Source organism: Loxodonta africana, chromosome 4 (assembly GCF_030014295.1).
Source record: "Loxodonta africana isolate mLoxAfr1 chromosome 4, mLoxAfr1.hap2, whole genome shotgun sequence".
Taxonomy (NCBI): domain Eukaryota; kingdom Metazoa; phylum Chordata; class Mammalia; order Proboscidea; family Elephantidae; genus Loxodonta; species Loxodonta africana.
Window position 1 is genome coordinate 164604262 of NC_087345.1, and position 14020 is coordinate 164618281.

Genomic DNA, 14020 nt, shown 5'->3' on the forward strand with positions numbered 1-14020 from the left:
CTACCGCTACTACTACTAGCCATTATTCCTACTACTACCACCACCACCACCAGTTGCCTTACAGTCCATTCTGATTCATGGTGACCCTATGTGTTGCAGAGTAGACTGCACTCAATAGGGTTTTTAAGGCTGTGGCCTTTTGGGAGCATATTGCCAGACCTTTCTTCAGATCACCAGGCCTTTCTTCCCAGATTCCTCTGGGTGGGTTTGAACTGCCAACATTTTTGTTAGTAGTTGAGCCACCCAGGGACTCCTTCATTAGCTGTTAGGGGACGCGAATTAAAACCACAATGAGATACCACTACACTATTAGAATGGCTAGGATTAAAAAGTCTGGACATCCAAGTGTTGGCAAGGATATAGAGGAATCAGAACTCTCTTAAACTGCTGGTGGGAATGCGCAATGTGACAACCACTTTGGAAAAGTCTGACAGTTTCATATAAAGTTATACCTACCTCATTTTTTTTAATGATCCAGCCATCCCATTGCTAGGTATTTACCAAGAGAATAGAAAGCATATGTCCGTACACAGATTTGCACAGGAATGTTCCTGTTGTTGTTGGTGCTGTCCAGTCAATGCCAACTCATAGATACCCCATGTACAACAGAATGAAACTTTGCCCAGTCTTGTAGCATCCTTCTGATCCTGGTAAGCCCATTGTTGCAGCCACTGTGTCAATCCGTCTCGTTGAGGGTCTTCCTCGCTTTCGCTGACCCTCCTCTACCAAGCATGATGTCCTTCTCCAGGGCACTGATCCCTCCTGATAACATGTCCAAGGTACCTAAGTCTTGCCATCCTTGCTACTAAGGAGCATTCTGGCTGTACTTCTTCAGAGACGGATTTGTTCGTTCTTCTGGCAGCACATTGTATGTTCGATATTCTTCGCCAACACCTTGGAGAGTTATTTCTGATAAAGAAAAGTTGGAAACAACACAAATTTCTAACAACAAGTGATTAGATAAATACATTGTGGTATATCCATACAGTGGAATAATACTGAAGCCAAAAAAACGATTGCCGTGGAGTCGATTCTACTCATAGCGATCCTGTAGGACGGAGTAGAGCTGCCCCATAGGGTTTCCAAGGCTGTAATCTTTACGGAAGGACTGCTACGTCTTTCTCCCTCACAGCAGCTGGTGCATTTCAACTGTCCACCTTTCGGTTAGTAGCTGAGAGCTTAACCACTGCGCCACCAGGGATCCTTAATGGGATACTACTCAGCACTAAAAACGAGCGAACATTTGTTACACGGAAAAACATAAATGAATCTCAGTTATCCTGAGGGAAAGAATCACACATATTGTATGATTCCATTTATATATAATTCTACCCACCAAAAAAATATATAACTCTAGGAAACGCAAACTGATCTACAATGACAGAAAACAGATTCGTGGGCGGCAAAGCCGAGTGAGGACAAAGGGGAGCAGGCGAGCCGGCCGGCAGGGGCAGAGGGCGGCTGGCTGAAGCCGCGCGGAGGGGTGAGGTGGGAGGGGCGGAGCGGGAGCGCGGCGCGGGCGGCGGTGGGAGCCGGGAGGCGGGGCGAGAGGCCGAGCGGGGCGGGAAGGCGAGCGGGCGCGCGGGCGAGCAGCCGGCGGGCGGCGACACCGGTTTGGGCCTCGGAGGTCGCTGCGGCCGCGTCATGGCGCGCCTCCTCCGGGCGCTCTTCGGCCTGCCCGTCCGGGAGGCGCCTCTGCGGGCAGTGCGGGGCTGTGCGGGCCGCTGTGGCCTCGGCGCAAGGCCCAGACAGGGGGACGCAGGTAGGACGCGGACCTCGCGCCCCGTAGACCCCGCCTCTCTCCTGCTTTCGGTTTCACGTCATTTGCTGTGACTTGTAAGGAGCCCTGGTGGCGCCGTGGTTAAGCACTCGGCTGCCAACTGAAAGGTCAGCAACTGGAACCCACCAGCGACCCTGCGGGAAAAAGATGTGGCAGCCTGCTTCTGTAAAGATTACAGCCTTGGAAACCCCTGGGGGAGGGGGTGGCTCTCCTCTGTCCTCTGGGGTCACTGTGAGTTGGAATCCACTGGACGGCAACGGCTAAACAGGTTTGCTGAGACTTAATGCCCGAGAGCCCCTTCTAGATCAGGTGCATCCTTTCTCCTGAAACGTCTACTTGCCTCTGACCCGATCGTTGTCGCCTGAGACCGTGATTCCTAAACTTGGGAAGGGATCACTGAGCTCTGCGAGAATCTGATAAAAGGTGTAGATCGTCTTCTCAAACATGCACACATATTTTATTTTTCAAAAAATACCCGTCTCAGGAGGCCTTGAAGCTTATGCAGGGACTCCAGGTGCAGAACGGCAGTTGTAGGCTTAACAACCCGCCTGTCGTAACCCATTGCCACAGAGTGGATTACGACTCATAGCAACCCTATAGGACAGAGTAGAACGACTTGCCCCCATACAGTTTCCAAGGCTGTAATCTTCACGGAAGTAGACTGCCACATCTTTATCCCGTGGAGCCACGTTTGGGTTGGAACTGCTGACCTTTCAGTTAGCAGCCTAGCTCTTAACCACTGCTCCCACCAATGCTAGCCCTTGTCTTTTACACTATACCCCTCTTCCTAGTTCTGCCTCCTTCCTTTTTTCACATATGAGAAGCAGGTAATTTAGAATTTGAATTCCTGTGGATTAGTTTTCTGCCCTGGGAAATATGTGGGCTAATAATTTGTTCCCTCTTTAGACCGATAATCATTATTTGTTAGAGTTTGGTGGTGGCTATGCGACAGACCAGTGGAAGTGTGTGTGTGTGCTCTGCTAAATTCCTTTGACATCTCTGTTTGGAGCATATTATTTCACCATTAGGAAGAGACCTACATCAGCTGGCATGGTACTTTAGATATTATTTCAGGTAGTTTTAGTGTCCCTTTTGGATTGGCTTCCTGGGCAACTGTCCAGCTGGCCCACCTCCAAGTTCAGTTCTGTATGTGCCCATTGAAGACATTTAGAGATTAGCTCCCTGGATGTTTTTTTAAAAAGTAGTGTTAATAACAGATATATGCACACCCATGTTTATTGCAGCTCTCTCTGCAATAGCAAAAAGCTGGAAGCAACCAAGGTGTCCATAAATGGATGAATGGATAAATAAATTGTGGTATATTCACACAATGGAATACTATACATCGAAAAAGAACAGTGAAGAATCTGTGAAACATTTCATAACATGGAGGAACCTGGAAGGCATTATGCTGAGCAAAATTAGTCAGAGGCAAAAGGACAAATATTGTATAAGACCACTATTATAAGATCTTGAGAAATAGTATAAACTGAGAAGAACACATACTTTTGTGGTTACAAGGGGGGGAGAGAGGGAGGGTGGGAGAGGGTTTTTTTTTTTTACTGATTAGTTAGTAGATAAGAACTACTTTAGGTGAAGGGAAGGAAAATACTCAATACATGGAAGGTCAGCTCAACTGGACTGGACCAAAAGCAAAGAAGTTTCTGGGATAAACTGAATGCTTCAAAGGTCAGCGGAGCAAGGGCGGGGGTTTGGGGACCATGGTTTAAGGAGACTTCTAAGTCAATTGGCAAAATAATTCTATTATGAAAACATTCTGCATCCCACTTTGAAATGTGGCGTCCAGGGTCTTAAATGCTAACAAGCGGCCATCTAAGATGCATCAATTGGTCTCAACCCACCTGGATCAAAGGAGAATGAAGAACACCAAGGTCACACGATAACTAAGAGCCCAAGAGAGAGAAAGGGCCACATGAACCAGAGACTTACATCATCCTGAGACCAGAAGGACTAGTTGGTGCCCGGCCACAATCGATGACTGCCCTGACAGGGAGCACAACAGAGAACCCCTGAGGGAGCAGAAGATCAGTGGGATGCAGACCCCAAATTCTCACAAAAAAAACATACTTAATGGTCTGACTGAGACTAGAGGAATCCCGGCGATCATAGCCCCCGAACCTTCTGTTGGCCCAGGACAGGAACCATTCCCGAAGACAACTCATCAGACATGGAAGGGACTGGACAGTGGGTAGGAGAGAGATGCTGATGAAGAGTGAGCTATTTGTATCAGGTGCACACTTGAGGCTGTGTTGGCATCTCCTGTCTGGAGGGGGATGGGAGGATAGATAAAGTTGGAAGCTGGCAAAATTGTCATGTAAGGAGAGACTGGAAGGGCTGACTCATTAGGGGGAGGGCAAGTGGGAGTATGGAGTAAGGTGTGTATAAACTTATATGTGACAGTCTGACTTGATTTGTAAACGTTCACTTGAAGCTCAATAAAAGTTAAAAAAAAAAAAAAAAAAGTAGTATTAACATGAACCAGAGACTACATCATCCTGAGACCAGAAGAACTAAATGGTGCCCGGCCACAACCGATGGCTACCCTGACAGGGAACACAACAGAGAACCCCTGAGGGAGCAGGAGATCAGTGGGATGCAGACCCCAAATTCTCATAAAAAGACCAGACTTAATGGTCTGGCTGAGACTAGAAGGACCCTGGTGGCCATGGCCCCCAGACCTTCTGTTGGCCCAGGACAGGAACCATTCCCAAAGCCAACTCTTCAGACATGGATTGGACTGGACAATGGTTGGAGAGGGATGCTGATGAGGAGTGAGCTACTTGGATCAGGTGGACACTTGAGACTATGTTGGCATCTCCTGCCTGGAGGGGAGATGAGAGGGTAGAGGGGGTTAGAAGCTGGCAAAATGGACGTGAAAAGAGAGCAGAAGGAGGGAGCAGGCTGTCTCATTGGGGGGAGAGTAATTGGGAATATGTAGCAAGGTGTATATAAGTTTTTATGTGAGAGGCTGACTTGATTTGTAAATTTTCACTTAAAGCACAATAAAAATTGTAAAAAAAAAAAAAAAAAAAAGTAGTGTTAAGTAAATAAGAACATTGGTATGTGGAGTTGTAGCTGATGTAGCATGACTTCCTCTCTTGGCCTCATAACCCTTTGGTGTCTCTGATAAGCCAGTCAGATGCCATTTGTTGCGAACCTACTATGTATCAAGCACTGCCCCGCTGAGACCACAGGTGAGAGAAACGTCACAGTTGTGGGCTGGAGCTCTCCACATCTCCATTTAGGGGGTAGTGGTTTTAGTGGAAATGCTTCCTTCCTGTGTGTACAGAATGCTGTCAGAAGCAGCCTAATGAATTGCCCTGGGATCTAAAGTTCTTCAGCACCGTTAAAATTGGACCAGACACCAATACATAACTTAGCAGACTCCCCTCACTCCCGGGAATGTATTCTGTGGGAATAATTTAAAAGAAGAACAAAGCTATATGCAAAGATGTTTTTAACAGCACCACTTTTAAGACTCATGTCAGAATCGACTCGATGGCAATGGGTTTTATTTATTTATTTATTTTTGGTTTACTTTCAAGAACTGGAGACTAGCTGTAACCCAAATGTCCATCAATTAAGGAATGCTTAAGTAAACCATGATGGTCCAAAACAACAAACTGTTAGGCATTCATTAAAAAATGATAAACATGTTTTGAGGTTAAGAGCTTCAGTGGCCGACAGACTGAAATCTGAGTCTTGGCTCTGTCACTTACTAGATGCATGTCTTTGGGGAAGTTTCTCATGCTTGAAAAGCTCAGACCTCAGGTTTTTTTCTTTATAAAATAAGGGTAATGATAGGATCTATCCAGCGGGGTTGCTGTATGGAATGAAAAAAAAAACCCAAAAACCACAATGCATTTAAAGAAAATGCTTTAGTAAGAACTTAGTTAAGTACTGAATAATATGTTAGTTATAATTACATCAATATGGCAAAGAAAAACAAAAATGTAGTAACATTTAACCTACATTGTGGACTTGGAAAGGATTAAGAAAGAGAGAGACATTGGGGGGAAATGAGGTGTCAGATGTGATAAAGACTGTTCTCCAGTGGTAAGATTTCTGATATGCTTAGAGGCAAGGCCCCTGTGATTTTGTCATCCAGATTAATAAAGAACAAGTTGAAAGAGGGAAGTGAGAAGTGTCCTGGAAAAAACAATCTGTTGTTTCAGGAAATGTTCTTTCTAGAGATAAGCTGCTAGGAAACCATCCAAGTAAGCGTTTAAAACAGTAAAGACACTGTGATGGGAGTGTAGACTTGTTCAGCAGATTAGAATGGTTTGGGAATCGTTCGTACCGGTTCCTAATGGGTTCCATAGGTTCAAGAAATACCTGTGGCAGCCTAGCAGTATAGCAGCTATAGCCGTAAAGGTTGGCAAAACCAGAAGGAGGGAGCTGGTGGGTGACCGTATGACCAAGAGTGGGTTTCCTTAGAAATGAGACTGTCAAGGCCTACCTCATGGAACACCTGACCAATGAGAAACTATAGCTCTTGCAAATCTCAGCACACAGAGAAAGGAACACAAAGGAATCTGAGTTTATCAGAGCATAATTCAAGGGAAAGCTGTATAGCTGTCTAGTACAGTAATAGCAGCAGCTCAACTTACTGGCTTTTAAATAAGGTCTTAATGCTGATGAGTTCCAAATTTACATATCCAACTTGAACCTCTTGTAACTAAATTCATATATCCAACTGCCTACTTGTTATCTCCATTTGGATAGCTGATTGGCATTTCCAAAATTAACACAGCCAAAACCAAACTTCCAAACCTGCTCCTTCTGTAGTCTTCCCCATCTTCCAGTACCCAGACAAAAAAAAAAAATTCAGTCATGACCCATGACCTTGACCCTTGACCCTTTCCTTTCTCTCATACCCCACATCTGATCATCAGCAAATCCTCAACTCTACCATCAGAATATATCTAGCGTCTGACCCTCCAAGCACTTCTGCTGCTACCATTCGGATCCAAGTGCCTTCCATCTCGGCCAGATGATTAAAGAAGCCTCCTAACTGGCTTCCCTGCTTTAGCCTTTGCTTCAATTTACTTGTACATCAGCCTTTTAAATATGTTAGATCGTGTCACGCTTCTGCTATAAACCCTCCCATGGCTTCCTGACTCACTCAAGCCAAAGCCCCTTCCAATGGCCTTCAAGGCCCTAAATTATCCGGCCCCCCATTACCTTTCCGATAGCACTTTAACATTCCCCTCGCTCACTCTACCCCTCTCGCTCTGGCCTCCTTGCTGTTCCTCAGATACGCCAGGCACACTCCCACCTTCTTGCCTATAATGCTGTTTCGGATATTCACGTGGCATGTTTACTCATTTGCTTCAACTCTTTGCTGAAATGTCACCTTAGGAAGGCCTTTCTTGACTACTGTGTTTGAAATTGGGTGTGTGTACATGCACACACACGTAAGTACACACATACATCTATTGTGGCACTCTCTAATCCCCTTCCTGGCTTTTTAAAATTCACCTTATAAAATTCTATAGCCCTTTTTAAGTTTGTTACTATACCTCTACGTCATAAGGGCATTGATTTTTGTCCATTTTCTTTACTGGTGTATATCCAGAATCTAGAATAGTGGTGGGATAGAAGCTAATGTTGTGAGGAATGACAGAGAATTGAGGAAATATAGAGAGTCTTTTTAAGGAGTTTGGTTGTGAAAGAGAAAAGAAAAATAGGGTAGTATCTGGGGCGGGGAGAGAGGGACGGGGTGAGGAAAATAAAGCTTGTGTTACTTTTCTTCTCACCACGAGAGACTCAGCACATCTAGGTACAGGTAGCAAGGGGCCAGTAGAGTGGGAGAAGTCCATAGTTCAGGTGAAAAGGGGGATCCTGGTCCTTACGGAGGCAAAAGGAAATGGGTTCAAAACAGCAATGACTGGAAAATACATGGATAGGAGGAGGGGTCACTTGTTCTACAGAAACAAGGTAGAAGAAGGAAGGGATGAGTGTGGATGCAGGTAATTGTGAAGGTGTGGTAGCAGGAAATTGAGGGGGTTCCTTTGTGGTAGCTTTTGATTTCTCAAAAGTGAAATCAACTGTTGAGAATAAGTGACAAAGTGGTAGAGATGATGGTTTAAGGTACATAGAAAAGATTGAAAATACCTGTATTTATTTCCAGGGATGCTGTAATATAGTGCCACAAACTGAGTAGCTGAAACTACAGGAATGTATCCTCTCACAGTTTTGGAGGCCAGTAGTCCGAAGTCAGGGTGTTGGCAGGCCATGCTGTCTTTGAAGGCTGTAGGGGAGCACCTGTCCCATGCCTTTCTCTTGACTTCTGCCGGCAATCCTTGGCCTTCCTTGGCTTTTAGACGCATCACTCCAATCTGCCTGCACTGTCACTGTCACAGGGTATTTTCCCTGTGTGTTTATCTGTCTCTGTCTCTTCTCTTCTTCTTAGTATACCAGCCATTGGATTTAGGGCTCATGCTGTTCCAGTATGACCTCATCTTAACTAATTACATCTGCAGAGACCCTAGTTCCAAATAGGATCACATTCTGAAGTTCCAGGAACAATGTGAATTTTGAGGGGACACTATTTAACCCAGTATAGTATCGATTGTGGTGAAATGGAACTATATAATAATTGTCATGGTTCATTGAGACACCAGTAAAATTGGTAACTTTGAATTTATAGTGACAAGTATCTTTCCATTTGGACCTCCTCCACTAGTGCCTAACAATACAGGTGTAGGCATGGATAAGGTAGTTTTTTAAAATAAACTTTATTGTGGAATGACTTAAGATTTATAGAGAAGTTACAAAGATCATACAAAGAATTCTTGTATACCCATCACTTCTTAAGTTACCGTGGTTTATTTGTCAAAACTGAGACACTGGTACATTACTATTAGCCAAACTCCAAACTTTGCTTGGATTTCACCAGTTTTTCCATTAGTACTCTTCTGTTCAGAGCTGCAGTCCAGGTTCCACACTGCATTTCACCTGGTGTGTGACAACAGTTTCATAGCCTTTCCTTGTTTTTCATGGTCTTGACAGTTTTGAGGAGTACCAGTTTGAAATTATCCAGTACTAGTCAAAATTTGTCCCTCCATATGCATTTGTCTGTTTTTTCCTCCTCATTAGACTGGGATTATGGGTTTGGGTGAAGAATAACACACAGGTGAAATTTCCTTCTAGATTCATGTACCCTTCTGCCATCTCTCTTCCTGCCTTTGATACACACACACACACACACGCATACACATACTTGCTTATGTATTTATTTGTTTTGCTGAACCATTTGAGAGTTAGTTGCAGACATCATGCCACTTTACCCTTAAATAATCCAAAACCACACCAGACCTACTCTGTTCAAGTTGATTCCCACTAATAGTCATCCTGTAGGACAGAGTAGAACTGCCCCATAGAGTTTCCAAAGAGCAACTGGTGAATTCGAACTGCCGACCTTTTGGCTAGCAGCTGTAGCATTCAGTAGCTGTTACCCACTGTGCCATGTCTCCTAAGATGAAAGATATTCTTCTATAAAAACACAAAACAATTATCATACTCAGGAAACTTAATGCCAACGTAATACTATTGTTGAATATTTTGTCCATATTCAGATTTCCCCAATATCCCAATATTGTGGATTGAATTGTGGCTCCAAAAAACATATGTTGAAATCCTAACCCCGTACCTGTGAATGTGATCCTGTTTGGATATAAGGGAGTTTCTTTTTTTTATGCTAATGTGATCATACAGGAATAGAGTGGGTCCTAAACCTAATCCTTTCTAAGTGGTATCTTATATAAAGGTAAAATAGACATGGAGCTCCACACACAGTAAATAACACCACAGTGCATCCATAGCAGCAAAGGAATGCCAGGGATTGGTGGCAGTCCCTGGAAACTAGGAGAGAGGCCCACAGAAGGCATCAACACATCCAAGGCCTTGATTAGGGCCTTTAACTTCCAGAACTGTGAGAAAATTAATTCCTGTTCTTTAAGCCCACCCACTTATAGTATTTTTGTTATAGCAGCAGTAGGTAACTAAGACCCCCAATGAAGTCTTTTATACTCATTGTTTTTTTTTTCTTGGAGCCAGAGTTCAACAAAGGGTCACATGTTGCATTTAGTTGTGTATCTCTCTAGTTTATTTTACTCTAAAAGAGTTGAGCAGGCTTTTTATTTTTTTATGACATTGACCTTTTTTTTAAGGATCAACGGCATTGTTTTGCAGATTTCCCCTCAATTTGGGCTTGTCTGATTGTTTCTTCATGATTAGATTAAGGTTAAATATTTTTAGCAGGAAAATTACGTGGGTGGTGTTGTGTTTCCCCAGTGCATCTTCTTAGGGGGCCCATGATGTCAGCTTGTCCCACCACTGGTGATACTGACTGTGCTCACATAAGGTGATGACTTCCGGATTTCTCCATTGTAAGGGTACCTTTTCCTCTGTGCAATTAATAATCTGTGGGGTGATATTTTCAAAACGTGTGACTATTCTTTTCCCCAACAGTTTTTCACACAGGGCTTTTAGAATCCCCTGATGATTCTTGCTTGAATCACTTACTATTTTGTAGTTTTTAAATGGTTCTTTTAAGAGTTGTATCATTTCTTCTCCGTTTATTATTTGGCATTCTTCCTGACAACTCTGAAAGACACTGAGCAGGAATAATTGTCACATAAATTTTGCTTTGCTCCCTGAAAGATGGGTTTCTGAGAAATTGTGTGTAACTGAGGTCACATTTTCTGTGTTCAACTTCAGACGTGTGTTTCTATAGGAAAAAAGAAATCCCTATAGCCTTATTGTTGTTAGGTGCCGTTGAGTTGGTTCCAACTCATAGCAACCCTATATACAACAGAATGAAATGTTGCCCAGTCTTGCGCCATCCTCACAGTCTTTGCTATGTTTGAGCCCATTTTTGCAGCCACTGTGTTGATCTGCCTCATTGAGGGTCATCCTCTTTTTCACTGGCCCTCTACCAAACCTGATGTCCTCCAGGAATTGGTCCCTCCCAATAACATGTCCAAAGTAAATGAGACAAATTCTCGCCATCCTCACTTCTAAGGAGCATTCTGGCTGTATTTCTTCCAAGATGGATTTGTTCATTCTTCTGCTATAGCCGTATAAAAAGTATATTTAAGAAAGGAACAACTTGTAATATATTTAACAGATAAAGGGAATCCTGGTTGCACAGTCGTTAAGCACTTGGCTGTGAACCAGAAGGTCGACAGCTTGAACCCACCTGCTGCTCCGTGGGAGAAAGATGTGGCAGTCTGCTTCCATAAAGATTTACAGCCTTTCTACGAGAGGGCGGAGGGAAGGAGGGTGGGAGAGGGTTATTTACTGATTAGATAGTAGATAAGACCTACTTTACGTGAAGGGAGGAACAACACTCAGTACAGGAGAGGTCAACACAACCGGACTAAACCAAAAGCAAAGAAGATTGTGAATAAACTGAATGCTTCGAAGGTCAGCAAAGCAGGGGCAGGGGTTTGGGGACTATGGCTTCAGGCGACATCTAAGTCAATTGGCAAAATAAAATCTGTTAAGGAAACATTCTGCATCCCACTTTGAAGTGTGGCGTCTGGGGTCTTAAACACTAGCAAGTAGCCATCTAAGATGGATCAGTGAGTCTCAACCCACCTGGATCAAAGGAGAATGAAGAACACCAAGGTCACAAGGTAATTGTGAGCTCAAGAGACAGAGAGGGCTACAGGAACTAGAGACTGCACCATCCTGAGACCAGAAGAACTAGGTAGTGCCCGGCCACAACCAATGACTGCCCTGACAGGGAACACAACAGAGAACCCTGAAGGAGCAGGAGAACAGTGGGATGCAGACCCCAAATTCTTATGAAAAGACCAGACTTAATGGTCTGACTGAGACTAGAAGGACCCTGGCAGTCAGGGTCCCCAAACCTTCTGTTGGCCCAGGGCAGGAACTATTCCCAAAGCCAACTCGTCAGACATGGATTGGACTGGACAGTGGGTTGGAGAGAGATGCTGATGAAGAGTGAGCTACTTGCACCATGTGGACACTTGAAACTATGTTGGCATCTCCTGTCTGGAGGGGAGATGGGAGGGTAGGGGGGTTAGAAACTGGCAAAATGGTCATGAAAGGAGAGACTGAAAGGAGGGAGTGGGCTGACTCATTAGGGGGAGAGTAAATGGGAGTATGTAGTAAGGTGTATGTAAGTTTATATGTGAGAGACTGACTTGATTTGTAAACTTTCACTTAAAGCACAATAAAAATTATTAAAAAAAAAAAAAAAAAAAGATTTACAGCCTTTGAAACCCTGTGGGCAAGTTCTACCCTGTCCTATTGGGTCGCTATGAGTCAAAATCGACTTGATGCCAGTGGGTTTGGTTTGGGTTTCACAGATAAAAACCTTTTTATAAAATGTAAACAATAATAAGCAATTAATTTATAGTATGGAAATACCATATTGTATAATATTATGAGCTTGTGATAAAGATAAATTTTTTCTTGCTGAAGGATTTTTAGGACCTTTTTTTTTTTTCGTTAACCATAAATGAATTTCAGATATAATTTCCTCACATGCTCAACGTGTAGGTGGTGACATCACAAGTGTTTAGCATTTCATCTTCAATGCTATGAGCCAGTTTGGGCCTCTGTTTTCTCATTTGTAAGTTTGAGATTTGGATGGAGTATAAGATCCTTCAAATTCTTAATGCTGGATAATTTAAAACGTTTATTATATAAGCAGGAGTCTTGGTAGTGCAATGGTTAAGCCCTTGGGTGCTAACTGAAAGGGTGACAGTTCGAATCTACCCAGCGGCTCCATGGGAGAAAAGACCTGGTGATCTGCTCCTGTAAAGACTGTAGCCTAGGAAACACTACGGGCAGTTCTTTTCTGCCATATAAGGTCACTCTGAGTCAGAAGAACTTGATTACACAAGAACAACAACAAATCATTACACAGGAGCCTGGATGGCACACGCAGTTTGCGATTACACCCACCCAGCGGCTCCATGGGAGAAAGACCTGGTGATCTGGCCCTGTAAAGATAGAAAACCCTGTGGGCAGTTCTACTCTGTCACATGGGGTCGTTTTGAGTTAAAAGTCAACTGGGTGGTACCTGACAACAACAACATTGTGTAAGCTGGGCTCCCTGCTCCCCTTTGTTTGAAAAAGAATATTGTCCGGTCACTTTTGTTTATACTCACTGGAGTAAAAGTGGTAAGATAGAACCCAAAGGCAGTGAAGAAAAGAAATAAATTAAGGACAAAAATCATGAAGCAAAATGATAGATTGTGGTAAGGCTCAGTTTCCCTTTCAGGTGTAAGCTACAGGAGCCTTTTCCTTTTTCCACACAAGAGGGTTTTTAATACAGACCTCTCATGAGTCAGAATCGACTTGACGGCAAGGGGTTTGGTTTGGTTTTTGGTTATGACAGACAAAAACAGAGCTATCTTTATAAACCAGCAAAGGAGAAGCATTTAATAAACCACCAGCTCAACAATTTTTTTCTATTAAATCACTCAACTACTCCCAGCTGTATCCTGACAGGACGTGCTCCTTTGAAACTACTGGTAGGAGAGAGAGGATCAGTTACTACCCTTAGGTACCTGAGGAGAATGTATTCTGCGTTATTTCATATTTCAGCTGCCTCTTAAGCTTCAGTGCCCAAGAGGAACTAGAAAACTGGCTGCCTATTTATTACCGATTTCTTATTAAAAATGATTCTAATAAGTCATTTCGTACCTGAGCTTTCTGGTCCCTGTGAAGATGACAGGGTGGGAGAGAGTGGGAAGGGGACTGGCTTATTATACTGGGTGACTGAACTTTAGGAGAAAGGCCAGGGAAGATAAGTTTATTGTGCCTTTTTGATTTAATAAAAAATTCCTGTTTAACAATACAGGGTCTCTGACAAAGTGTGAGCCATCTCTTGCCAAGAGTGACTGGCAAAGGAAACTGACCCCAGAGCAGTTCTACGTCACAAGAGAAAAAGGAACTGAACTGGTAAGCTAAGCTGATTCACATTTTTCTGATGGAATGTATGGGGGTGAGGAGGAATTTGAATTAGATCATCTACCAAACCTAACTCATCCTCTCCTACTCTGCACATCTGGTCTCAGGGCATCAATACCCTTCTGCTTGTAGAAACCAGAAACTTCCCCTGGACGTACCCCTCGCTGGCCTCCATCACCTCGTCCTGTCTATTCTGCCTCCTAGATAACCTTCAAATCCTTCTTTTCTCCATTGCTCCTGCCTCCACGCTAGTCCACGTTACCA

General features: G+C 43.6%; 1 protein-coding gene across 1 annotated transcript in view; it reads left to right on the forward strand.

The window, feature by feature from the left end:
* The first annotated feature begins 1644 nt into the window (after window positions 1–1644).
* MSRB2 (methionine sulfoxide reductase B2) overlaps window positions 1645–14020 on the forward strand; it is a 32064-nt gene continuing 19688 nt past the window's right edge. The window contains exons 1-2 of the mRNA XM_064285196.1: window positions 1645–1762; window positions 13647–13747. Of these exons, the coding sequence (XP_064141266.1) occupies window positions 1645–1762; window positions 13647–13747 (219 nt within the window). The remainder of the gene's footprint in view (window positions 1763–13646; window positions 13748–14020) is intronic.